At 34.7% G+C, this 13,940-nt stretch overlaps 1 protein-coding gene across 4 annotated transcripts in view; it reads left to right on the forward strand.

The window, feature by feature from the left end:
• TRMT11 (tRNA methyltransferase 11 homolog) overlaps positions 1-13,940 on the forward strand; it is a 48,502-nt gene that overhangs the window by 21,744 nt on the left and 12,818 nt on the right. For all 4 annotated transcript variants that reach the window (XM_063097588.1, XM_063097585.1, XM_063097586.1 and 1 more), the window contains 4 exons: positions 1,166-1,330; positions 2,944-3,016; positions 3,137-3,268; positions 9,590-9,710. In XM_063097588.1, coding sequence (XP_062953658.1) covers positions 1,166-1,330; positions 2,944-3,016; positions 3,137-3,268; positions 9,590-9,710 — 491 coding nt within the window. The remainder of the gene's footprint in view (positions 1-1,165; positions 1,331-2,943; positions 3,017-3,136; positions 3,269-9,589; positions 9,711-13,940) is intronic.

Below are 13,940 nucleotides of genomic sequence, written 5' to 3' on the forward strand. Positions count from 1 at the left end.
CCTCTCTCACTCTCCTTTCTGCCCATTATTTTCCAGCTTCCATGCCTACTGTTCTGCTGAAAACGTTATACTAAGGCCACAAATGTACAGCATTTGGCAATGCTGACCTCCATAAAACCTCCCTTGGTTTCCTAGACAGCGGTCTCGTTGGGTGATACTTTTATTTCTTTGTTCTACCTCGTCTCCTTAACGCCTTGCAATTTTCTTTGATCTCTATAGACATGTTGCTTTTCTCCAGGCATCTATCTTTGACCCCTTCTCCTGTCACTCTTCATGTTGTTCAGAGTCATGTCATTCTTCTTTTGATTTTCAACTTTTGTTTTTATTGTGTGGTAGATCATAATACAGAAGAGTGTATAACTATAAAAGAATAATTATAGAGAAAATCACTTATGTAACTACCACGTAGGTTAACAAAAAGTGTCATTTATTCTTATGGATTCAACTTAAATTTATATTCTAAAATCTCCCAAGTGTATATATTCTGGTCTTCAACCGCTGAATGTTCTGTAGGTACCTCTAGATGTACCAAGATCGACGTATCTCGAATGTATATTTTTTCCCCCTAAGTTTGTTTTTCCTCCTAGTTTCTCTGATCTTAATTACTGGTATTATCATCCATTCATGTCTTCTAAACTAGAAACTTTTGAACTTCCTCATCCCTCTCTTAACCCCCACTTTAACTTTTCATCAGTAATGTCTCCATTTTGCCCCTCTTCTCCATGGTCATAGATGCTGCATTTCCCAATTAGCTCTCCTTATTTCTGTTTGTTTTATCTGATTCATCGTGAGCTCCACACAGGACTGTTTACTGCTGGAGGAAGGGGACCATTTTCTGTTTAACTCTTGCTAGTATCTTGCTAGTAAGTGCTTTATACTAAGAAAGTATTGAATGAGCATTGTAAGGCAGTTTTACTTGAAAGGTGAGAGAATAAGATCAGTTAGACATCAGCATATTTTACTGTTCAAAATCAATTTTTATACTACGTCAAAATAAAAATAATTTTTTACTTATATATGTAAAACTGAGATTTGAAATGAAAGCAAATTTTATTTGAGTGTGGGTTTAGATTAGTTTAAAACATTACTTTTAGTTAAACAACAGGAAATAAGAATGCTCTGTTTGATCGAGTACTTTCTTCTCTTCCTTTTTTCTTCCTTTTAGGAAAAGCTACTAGGAAAAATCAGAAATGGAGAGGACCAGATGAAAACATTAGGGCAAATCTTCGCCAATATGGTTTAGAGAAGTATTACCTTGATGTCCTGGTTTCAGATGCATCTAAACCTTCCTGGAGGAAGGGCACATATTTTGATGCAATCATCACTGATCGTAAGTTTATTTTTATACAAAAGTAGGAGTAGGTTAGTTTTCTAAAGTTATTTACATTTAAAGTACAAAAAATTATCAGCACGTACGAGGGCACATCAAAAAGTTTGTGGAAGAATTGAATTGAAAGATAATACAAATCTTTCCGTGAACTTTTTGAAGTACCATGTACACATAATACCAACTTGTGGTAGTATTTCTCCCACTCCCAACTTCTTCACATGGCGAGGAGAAAATTGTGAATGTAGGGCAGGTTAAACTTACAAATTTAACTGAGTAGTTAAGGGTTTATTGTTTTGTTTTTTTAAACGAATATATTGACTTGCCATCTGTTTTTATATATTGCCACCCATTATCCCCTTCAGGTTATTTTTCTGAGGCATATATTAGTTTTTTATATTGACTATAATTTGTTATTAGTATACTAACTAGAGCTAAAATGTCATTTGCAATTACGGCGTCAAATTTTGAAGAAGAAGAGTTTCAGATATCACACATTTCTGTGTGTAAGCTTTTGTGTTTTTGTAGCGCCTATTTTCACTGGCATCTCCCTTCTAGAATTACAAGAAATTTAGATTCTGTGAGCCACTGGGCTTATGAACCCACTGAGTTTCAGGAATATGCATGAGGACTTATTTTCCCTTGCCTCATGAGGTTTTGGGCTTTGTAGGCAGCCTGCCTATGAATAGATCTGCCTTTTCTATAGTATTTGGCAGTAAATCTGCAAGTACTTATAGAATTGAGCCCTTCTATCTCAGCCCTCTTTATTTCTTTGGTAACTTAGATGGTTTTAAATCTAACAAAAGAAAATTATGAAGGCATTGTGGTGTCAGTGTGAATATACTTTATGAAAATTGGGTGACTTTTATTAACAATTTGTTTTATTATTTGCTCTCCCACTATGTGTGTATTTATATTAAGAATGTAAAATTTTTTTCATATTTGATCAACTTGAGAGTAAGTTGCGTACAGGTAGCCCTTTATCCATATACTTCAGTGTGTATTTCCTAAGAATAGGGATAGTCTTTTAGAGAGCCAAAGTACGGTTATCATTTTCAGTAAGTTGATAAGTACTTTAATCTATAGTTTGTCAATCAATTTTGTCAGTTGACCCAGTAATAGCCTTTGTGGCCCATTTTTTCCCTCTAGTACAGGATTCATTCTAGAGTCAGGTATTGCATTTAGTAATGATATCTTTTAGGCCTCCTTTAATTTGTAACACTTCATAGCCTTTCTCTGTCTTTTATGACGTACATTTTTTTTTTTTTTAAGATGACTGGTAAGGGGATCTTAACCCTTGACTTGGTGTTGTCAGCACCAGGCTCTCCCAAGTGAGCTAACTGGCCATCCCTATATAGGGATCTGAACATGTGGCCTCGGTGTTATCAGCACCATACACTCCCCAAGTGAGCCACGGGCCGGCCCTATGACATACATTTTTGAGGAGCAGAGTCGCCCCTCCTCCAACTTTTTATGTTGTATATTTTCAGTTGGAATAGTGCATAGGTAATGTGTTCTTCTCAACATGTCACATCTGGAGATACATGATATCTGTCTGCCCCTCATGGGTGATTTGGTATATTTGACTATCTGTATTACCTGTATTTTCTGTCTAGCTCCATATGGAATCAGAGAATCTACAAGAAGAACAGGTTCACAGAAGGAAATACCAAAGGGGATAGAAAAATGGTACGTGAAAGTTAAATGTGATGCATTACTACTAAGAAGAAGCATGTTGCTTTTTTTGGTTAACTTAAGCAGCCTTAAATTTTTTTTACTGATTTTGAAATTTTGTTTTCATTTCTGTAGTCCAGAAACCCACGTTCCAGTTTCCTTGAGTTATCATCTGAGTGATATGTTTTTTGACCTGTTAAACTTTGCAGCCGAGACCCTCGTATTAGGTGGAAGACTAGTCTATTGGTTACCAGTGTATACACCAGAGTATGTAATCTTAATCTTATTTTTAATTTCATTTTTCTTAGATGTTTGCATGTCTTGCATACTTTTTTCATTATCTTTAATTGTATTCAGGGTATCTTTGTATTTAATGTGTATTGTTAGCCTTTGTCTACCTACATGTGTGTATAAAATAGTCCCCTTTCTCTTATTGATTGAATTATTTTGACCTTTTTATTTTATGTTTGGGTCTGGCAAACCATAGCTAACAGGCCAAATATGGTCCTTAGCCTGTTTTGGTCATGTCCGTAAGTTAAGACTGGTTTTTACATTTTTAAAAGGTTGTTAAAAAAACACATACAGACAATGTGACAGAAACATATGTTGCCCACAAAATCTAAAATATTTACATTCTGGCAGAGTTTGCCAACCCCTATCATACAGCACACTTAGCTCAGTGCGTGATATATAATAGCTGTTCAGTAGCTGTTTGGCCAGTCTATAATCATAGGCAATTTTCTTTTTCTTTAAAATTTTTATTTATTTTTAGCATATTCATTCTTACAAATCATGATATTTCTATATGCCCTTTGCCTGACCTATTACTTCCCAAACCTCCTTCCTCCCTCCCCCATAGACAATTTTCAACAACTTAGCTGAGTGATTCATGTATCTACTACCTTCTAATGCTAGTTTTAATATATATTGGTTCTTACGATTACCTTAAATGCAGTAAATGTTTTTTAAAAGCTAAGACCAAATTAAAAGGTATGCATATATTTAAAGCTCTGATCATGTTCAACATTATTGGTCTGGGTTTTACTATTCAGCAACTACTAAGTATCAACAGAGCTATATAGGTACATCAACAGTGAAAGACAAGATGTTTGAACAAGATGAGATTTTTAGATTTGAAAGATAATATCAACCTCAAAATTTGGTTATTTTTCAATCTGCCGTAGAAATCTTTTTTTAATAAAATTATTTTAATTTTTATATTTACTATACATAATTGTACAGAAAGCATTTTAGCTATCTTTCCATAATGGTGGGTAGTCCCTTAGCATTTGGAAGCTCTGCTGTGTTTTGTTGTTTGTTTTACAAACATTGTATTGGAGCTTTCACTGCTTAATTTAGTCATGCATTTGTTTGTCAGCTGATAAGACAGTACACATTAATGCCCAGATCCCTTGACACTGATTTACGTTTTTTTGTTGTTGTTGTTTGTTTTTTAAAAAGATGACCGGTAAGGGGATCTTAACCCTTGACTTGGTGTTGTCAGCACCACGCTCAGCCAGTGAGCAAACCGGCCATCCCTATATGGGATCCGAACCCGGGGCCTTGGTGTTATCAGCACCACACTCTCCTGAGTGAGCCACAGGCCGGCCCATGGATTTACGTTTTGTTGCCAATCATAATCTCATTTAACCTCTTCATTTTAGAAATGAGGAAAATTAATTCCAAGGAGTTAAATGACTTGTCTATAATTAAAAGCTAGGTAGCTGATTTGTTTCCTTATTCCCAATGCTGTGTTCACTTAGTTCAACATCCTGCCATATCTTGGATAGCTGGTATGTGAGGTGATATTTATTAATATTTCAGAGAAGAGCATATTTGTTCATTTCTATACAAAAATGGTTTTTTCCTTAGACAAACTGAGTTCCAGCAGTAAGCTACTTGCTTTTTGTTTTAATTCAAGTTTCAGAGCTAAAATTTTTAAAGAATTATTCTGAAATAATTTCAAGCTTATAGTAAGGTTTCTAATACATTACAAAAAACTCCCATTTCTACTTTCGTTAAGGTTTTCCAAATATTAATATATATTTTCCCAATCCCTTCTACCACTCCCACACATATCCATTATCATTAATCCTTTTGGAAAGCATTTGAGAAGATGCAGGTGTGATGCCCTATAACCTTTAATACTCCATTGTACTTCTCAGAAACAAGAACATTCCTCTCAACCACAATCAACCCTCCAAGTATGGAAATCAGCATTGGTAACCAGCTCATGTACCTTATTCAGATTTTACCAATTGAATCCATTCAGGAAAATGTGCTATATTCATCTACCTTGTTTTTTTTTTTTGTCAAAATTTACCTTAGCACAGCTTACTTTTAAGACTTTTGTGTTTTTGGTATAATGAAAGTAGGCTTTTAGACCTACTATTGAATTAATATACTCAGCTAAATCCTGTTATATGATTCAAGTTTAAAAATAAGAATTATACATTATAATCAAGTTTAGATATTATTTAAACTCAGGACATTTTGAAAAGTATAAGAAGACACAATAAAAACAAAGTACTGCCTGAAAGCTTAGCTATATGTGAAAAATTGTTAAAGCTGATAATTGAAAAAGGATTTTCTCACTGTTTGACAATTAAAAATGCAATGAAGAAACTCCTCACTAACTTCTGCTGTTTTTCTTCTTCTGGTCTAGACTATATCTGTTCCAGTATATCAGATTTTTTTACCAGCGTCAGGATACTTTGTGCATTTTATACCTCTTCACCTTTGTTTATCCTGTCCCCATTGCTTGACATACTCGTTTTTTACATCCTCAGTGAAATTCTAGCCATCTTTCAAGACCTGGCTTAATTGTCAACACTCCTGTGACACTTTCTCAGACCCTTCTCAGCAGAGTTAATCAGTCCTTCCACTGTGCTTTCATAGTAGTTTGTTCTTACCACTCATAGAGACTCACCACATAAAATTACTACAGACGTTTGGTATTTGTGGGTTATTATTCACAATTTCAACTATTTGAAAATGACCTTGAAGATCTCTGTTATATTCATTTGGACAGGTTATAAATTCAACTCATGTGTGTTTGATATCATAGGAGGAGTCTCTAAGCTACCGAGTGAGTGTAGCAGTTTGCCCAGGTTTCACATATCTGTATAGCTATATTATCTATTCATTACACACAGATAACTTTCAAAGTGATTAGAAACTGTGTTTCTTTGTGAAAGATGACCTTTAATAGAATCCAACTGCTAGTATTAGTGATAAAAATATTTCAAAACATTACATTGTATTCCATAAATTTATACAACTATAATTTGTCAACTAAAAACGTATTTTAAAAAATGATGACAGAAGCCTAATGAGGTGCCTCAGAGTAAGATTCGGTGATAAATTTTAATTGTAAAATGAACTTTTTTTTTTTTTTTTTAATCCTATATAAAGATGACCAGTAAGGGGATCTTAACCCTTGTCTTGGTGTTGTCAGCACGACACTCAGCCAGGGAGCGAACCGGCCATCCATATATAGGATCCGAACCCTTGGCCTTGGTGTTATCGGCACCACACTCTCCAGAGTGAGCCACGGGCCGGCCCATAAAATGAACTTTGTGTTGGCTCAGATTAGTGAAGAGAATACATTTTTCATCTCTTATCTAGGAAACAGGAAAAAGTGATTCCTAAAAATATTTTCAGTAAGTGTTCCAATTAATGCAAAATCTGTTTCTCAAATGGGAGATGAAAGAGGTGGAGGCATGAAGATTCACAGCAAGATGAGTGACTGTAAAAAGTGATTCATGAAAAATATAGGGGTGTACACACAATTTTTTTTTATTAAGATATAATTTGTATACCACGACAATCACCTTTTTAAAGGATACAACTTCATGGTTTTTAGTATATTCACACAGTTGTGCAACATTTACCACTATCTAATTCCAGAACATTTTCATCCCTTGCTGAAAAAACCCCATACACATTAGCAATCACCACCCCTTCTGCCTCTGGCAGCCACTTATCTATCTTTGTGGATTTGCCTTATTCTGGCTGATTTAGGTTTTAAATATATGACCTGGTTTGTAGGGGGATAGTGATAAAAACAGGGAATTAAGATAGGATACTGAACTACTGTAATGTTCCTGGCCAAAGAACAGATTTATATCTTCCACTTAATAGTCCAGTGGTATGAAATATGAGGGTGCTTCAAATAGTCCAATGGTATGAAATATGAGGGTACGTCAAAAGTTTATGGAAAAATAGAATTGAAAGGTAATATGAATCTTTCCATGAACTTTTTGACATACCCTCGTATATTAGTAAATATATAGTGAAGAATTTTTTAACTGCTATTTAAAATTTTTTTTAGTATGGTATTTTGGGACTATATTGTTAAAATGATTGGCTCATTAATATAATAAATTAGTAGCTAAAAACAAGTTAATGATGATCCAAATAAAGTTCCTTCATGCTTAACTGAGTTGAAAAGATAATATAAAGCATATAAATGTTTTCCTGATGTTAAGCCAAACACAGCAACTTAGTTTCAGCAGTTTAACATCATTCATGTCATAGATGTTAATTTAAATTGTATCAGATTTGTATTTTGGATTGGATTTATAAATTTGTTTTGAGTTTTATAGTTATATTAGGGATAGAAGCATAAGAAATTTATATCTAATTTATAATTGTACATATTTAAGTGGTATTTTAATAAAAATACTTTGTCAATGCACCAGGAAATAAAAGATTTTTTTTTCCTAAAGAAGGGTATGTTACTAAGATTGACAAACACTGTTTCAGGCATTCACAGGCCTGCTGTTTGTAAACTTAAGGTCAAGGCTATATCTTCTTTCTGTTACTTTTTATTTTAGTCTCAAACATGGTGTAGGATTTATTCCTTCATATATCATAAATGCTTTGCATAAATTCCTAATTTGATGTCAACTACCACTACAATAAGTACATTTCTGACCATTTAGTGAACATTAAAGAATTACTAGATGAGGTAGAATCTGAAATGATAATGACCATTTCTAACAAGTAATGACTTGTTAGAAAACTCTAAGGAAAGAGGCGAGTGACTTCAAGAGAATTCCTTCCACCGATAATAAAGTGAAGTGCATTATGAATGTTGCTTGGTAAGTGGGTGATGAAGGTTTTGAGCATGTGACTGAAGTAATGAGGGAGAGCTCATTGAAGGTCAGAAAGACCTAAAAAAGTAAAAGAGTGGTGGTGAAGACGATGTTGACGCATTAGAACAGCTAGCTGACATCGTGGTCCTTTACATGAAGTATTAATCAGCACCTTTCCCATTTTGGATCAGAGCTTTAAAATTACCCACATAATAAATGTATGCAGAGACTATCCAGAAAGGCATAAAGATTTGCAAAGGAAAAACAAAAACTGGCAATCGTAGTGTTCTTAAAGGTACCCATACCTAGTGAGCCCCCTCCCCTGCTGTTCTGCATTCTGCTCCATAGCTGTTTCCCCCATGGCTGCCACCTGTTTCGTCTGCCAAGACTGATGCCAGCAACCTGTGAGATGCCAGGTTCTGAACTACTGTACCTGACTGTCCTGCTTTCTAGGTGTCCTCATCTCCATGTAGTCCATGTGCTGTTACAGCAGCAGTTTCCACCACTCATTGTCATAGCTTCAGTTTCATTTCCTGGTTAATGTGACCAAAGGACTGATGTAATCTGTAGTGTTCATTTAGTCATAGTTTATTAGAGTAATTGTATAAATATCTTTAGTACTGTATTTACAAAGTTAATAGAGGTGTCAAGATGTCCTTAAAATTTTGCAGACGCACTTCTTTTTATAGGAGAAAGTATATGCTGTAGTGGACTTTATACTCTGGGAATTAATAAAAGTCTCCAGATGAATCAGTCTCTCATGAATGTCAAGGGGTTGTTGTAGAGTGTATTTTTTTCTGTCTTATCTGCTCTTGTGGGATCCCTCAGGGTGGAAGAATCACTTTGTGTTTTTGTGGTTTAAATATTTGGTATTTAATAAAACATACCTGTATTTTCTCTCTCTCCCCCTCTCTCTCTCTCATTCTGTAGGTAAAAAATTAAACTGCCTTATTTGGATGTGGTAATATTAAAATACTTTGCTTTTTTTGAAGTACAGTCATGTACCACATAATGACTTTTTGGTGAACAATAGACCGCATATGTGATGGTGGTCCCATAAGATTACAATGGAGCTGAAAAATTCCTTTGATGTATTTAGATATACAGATACCGTTGTGTTACAGTTACCTATAGTATTCAGTACAGTAACATGTTGTATAGGTTTGTAGCCTAGGAGTCATAGGCTATATCATATAGCCTAGGAGTGTGTAGTAGGCTGTACCATCTAGGTTTGTGTAAGTGCACTCTGTGATGTTTGTATACAAGAAAATCTCCTAACAACACATTTCTCAGAATTTATCCCAGTCATTAAGTGATGTATGACTGTACAGGTAGATTGTTATAGATTATATGGACAGTTAGCATATCTAAAATAAAATGGTACAGCATGTAGTGGGAGGACGTCCCATATCACACTGGATCACCCCATGATGGTTCTGTGTGGACTACACATGTGAGTTTTCATAACAGTCAGCTGTTCTTTCTTCAGATACACTGAAGAGATGGTGCCCTGGCACCCTTGCCTGAAACTCGTTAGCAACTGTGAGCAGAAGCTTTCCAGTCACACATCAAGGCGCTTGATCACAATGGAAAAGGTGAAGAAATTTGAGGTAAATTGCCCTAATATTTTTAGGATAAATTATGGAAAAATCAAAAGTAGACTTTTCTAAATAGTTTTTCTGTATTGGAGTTTGGAAATGTTTGTCCTTGATTTTCAAAAAAATTACAGATGAATTCAGAAAGAGGCAGGAGTTGAAGAGGTTTGTGGGTTTTGGTGAGGTTGGAGGGGAGTAGGATGTAGAAGTTGAATAGAAGAATAGATATAGAAGTTGACCTTAACTTCTCAGGCTTTATTTGAGATCATAATTATCTAACTAGCAATCTGCTAGTTACTCTTTTCTTCAGAAGTAGAACCTATTTGATTGTACACTCTAATGAAGAGCATATGTTGCTTTATATAAGGGAGAAAGTAAATTTTCTTCATCTCTTAGGACCTAATATGTGCCCTTTCTTTCTCTCTCTCTCTCATACACATACCCAATTCATTTAAACTTGAGAAGAAAAAACAAAACATCTGTTATTTCATGTCCAAATCAGACTTGATATGAATAATGCCTCATAATGGAGCTTTGTTAAATCCACAGCATGCTCTTTGGGCTGTACTTCTCTGAAATGACAACCAAAGCACTCTCAAATTCAACTAGAAACCTAGCCGAGCCCCATATTTGCTTTGGATCTGTAGGGCAAGCAGAAGAACAAGGTGGTGGTGTCTGAAGATTTTGTCGTACCCCTCTCTACTCAACATTTGATTTGTTTTCCTCTAATTCACATCTTATGGATTCTTTCACAGTAATGGGCACTAATATTTGTACTGTGCCTTTTGCATTATATCTTTTTTGTTTTTGTCTTTTTCTTTCCATTTGCTATCGGTCTCTAATTTAGACCTTTATTACCATACACCTGGTTTATGCTGATGGTCTCCTAAATGATCTCTTTCCTTCACACCTCTCCATCTTATCTATTAAATGAATCCTCCTAAAACCCTGCATTCATTATGTCACTTCCTTATGCAAAATCTTTTAGTGACTCATTTTATTATTTTTATTTAATTATTTTTAAATGTTTTGTTTTGTTTTTATTGGCTATGAATATTCATGGGGTACAAAGCAAATTGTCACCACTAGTGCCTAAGATGTGATGGCCAGATTCATACTGGCAGCATGTCCGTTACCACAAATTGTGATTATACCCCATGTCCCCCACCCAATTATCCCTGACCTCCCTCCCCATCCCCCTTTCCCCACTCCACTTTGTATCCCTAGGTATGTTCTCTCCTTCTGCAAGTCCAATGCACTACTGTGGTCTTTCTTTCCTTTCTTTATCTCTTAGCTCCCACTTATGAGAGAGTACGTACAGTATTACTTAGAAATAAGCTTTGCTTATTTCACTCAACATAAGTTTTTCCAAGCTCATCCATGTTGTTGCAAATGGAAGAATTTCATTCTTTTTTATGGCAGAATAGTATTCCATGGTGTATATATACCACAGTTTCCTTATCCAATCATCCATCGATGGACATTTATGTTGGTTTCATACCTTGGCTACTGTGAACAGAGCTGTGATGAACATGGGAGTGCAGGTATCCCTCTGACATGATGACTTCCATTGCTTTGAGTATATACCCAGAAGTGGGATTGCTGGATCATATGGAGGATCTATCTGTAGTTGTTTGAGAAACCTCCATACTGTTTTCCATAGTGGTTGTACTAATTTACAGTCCCACTGACAGTGCAGGAGTGTCCCCTTCTCTCCCACACCCTCGCCAGCATTTGTTATTCACCATCTTTTTGATTATAGCCAGTCTAACAGGGGTGAGATGATATCTCAGTGTGGTTTTAATTCTCATTTCTCTGGTGACTAGTGATGTTGAGCATTTTTTTTCATGTATCTATTGGCCATTTGTATGTAGTGACTCATTTTAATTACTGAATAATGTTGAGTATTTTCAATGTGACGAAAACTATCCTCAGGCTCCAATATCGGGGCATTTCAGAAAGCTAAGCCCAACGTGTATCTAAATAGTTGATTGGTATCAACTATATATATGTTTGTATGTGTGTGTGTATGTATATGTATGGATATATACACAGATAGATGTATTGGGTAGATGTGATATAATTAAAATGAGAGTGTATGGTAGTCATTTTAAAAACGAAAATGCTAGAAGTTTATATTCAAATGACATTTATTCTTGGGGTGGCATTTTTGTACTCACTTACGTCGTAATAATTCACTATGTTCTTGAAACTCAGCATGTTCTTGAGACATCTTTTAGATTTACCTTTAAAGAAATATATTTATATTAAACAGTTATTTTGCTTAGTGATAACACTTTACTTTCCTTCAAATAATATTAGTGGACTTTGCTGCTTGTGTTTTATACCAGACAGATTAACTTAATTAAAGTTGTTTTTGGAAATCAAATCCTGTTCTAAAAATGATGATTTAACATTAAATATTTAAAACATTGCAGATTCAGAAATCCCAAGAGTGGTTTCCTAATTGTTTGACACAGTGACAACCTCCCAAAGTGACAATTTTGAATGACCAGTGTTTATTTGGATATATAGTAGAAACCCTCTAATGTAATGTCCATTTCTAACTTAGTTAATAAACCAGTACTCGACATTTCTGTTCTAAAACACACTGCCTGATGCCTGTAATATGTTGAATACTTCCAGCTGGTGAGTTCCTTAATCTCTACTGTATCTATATACTTCTACGCCTACTAGCTGAATTGTCTGTTTACCGAGAGTCAGTTGTGGTGTTCCCAGAACTGTTTATGCCAGTTATATTTATTATGATGATTATATAATCTAATTAGTTATTAGTTAGACCAGTGAAGTATGACTGTAAGAATAAAGTTGTCATAGTTCTATAAAAACTAAGTTGAATGCTTTAGAAAGAGGATAAAGTGAGTTGCTAAAAAAGACTCTTGAATTGTGAATGGGTTGGAAAAAAGTCATCACAATCTATGTTTTCTGCACCCAGATTGCTTTGTAAGAATCTTTAAGTTATTGTGTCATTTTATAGAAGCCCAAACTGGAAATCTTTATAGATCTTGATTCTATAGCAAAGATTGACAAGTGAGTATATAATCTTCGAGTTAAGAGGTAACTTAAAAATTTAAGAAGTAACTTAAGAAGTTAAACTAAGAAGTAAATATGTTTACAAATCATTTTAACTTTTTCCTGTTTTTAAAGACTTTTTCAATTAACTAACTATTAGTCTGATCAGGCTGCCATAACAGAATGCCACAGACTAGGTGATTTAAATAACAAATTTATTTTCTCACAGTTACGGAGGCTGGAAATTCATGATCAAGGTGTTGGCAGGATTGGTTTCTGGTGAGACCTCTCATTCTGACTTTCAGATGTCCACCTTCTCTCTGTGTTCTCACATGGCCTTTCCTCTATGTATCTACACTCATGGTGTCTCTTCCTCTTTTTATAAAGACACCAGTCCTATAGGCTTAAGTCCTTACTCTTATGACCTCATCTAACCATAATTACCTCCTTAGAGGCCTTATCTCCAAATATAGTCACATTGAGAGTTAGGGTTTCAAAAATATGAATTTTAGGAGGGGACACAAGTCAGTCCATTATAGTAACCATTACCAATGTCTATCATGTTGAATAAAAGGCTTTGGTTATGTGTTAGACTGTGCTTTTTTCTTACTCTGCTAGCCAGATACTTCTCATGAATATGTTTGTCTTCCAATATTTTGAGGAAAGTGAGGCATTTAATAATTAAAATAGTAATATTTCAGTTCTTAGAAATCAAACATTCAATGTAATCACTTGCATTAGTAATAATAATAGTACCATTTATGTGCCAGGCATTGAGTAATGCATGTAAAAGAACCAGAAATATTACCTGTAGCTTTTGAAGTTTTAAGTTTTCAAACTAAAAAGTAAAGTAAATGACACCAGTATTCTTTATTGTGTAACCTACATAAATAGTATCCCAAAGAATTGGAAGGAGGAAGATATGAGAAATGACTTTTTCATAATTAATGGAGCCACATAGTAAATCAGCCATTTCTATTTTAATGGAAAAAAGTTAAGACCCATTGTGGACTAATTTCACATCTGCTTTCCCCTGAGTTTAATTTGTTTTTAAAAGTCTAGTAGTTTTTTCCAGATTTATAATATTTCTCTAAGCAAATTTATTTGAGACTCAAGGAAAAATAGGCTTTTGAGAATTTTGTGTCCTACATTGATAAATAAGGGTGCTCACCTTTGGTATTCTTAAACCTATAATGACAGTGTTAATTTTTG

The sequence above is a fragment of the Cynocephalus volans genome, chromosome 5 (genome assembly GCF_027409185.1).
Source record: "Cynocephalus volans isolate mCynVol1 chromosome 5, mCynVol1.pri, whole genome shotgun sequence".
In the NCBI taxonomy this organism is placed as follows: Eukaryota; Metazoa; Chordata; class Mammalia; order Dermoptera; family Cynocephalidae; genus Cynocephalus; species Cynocephalus volans.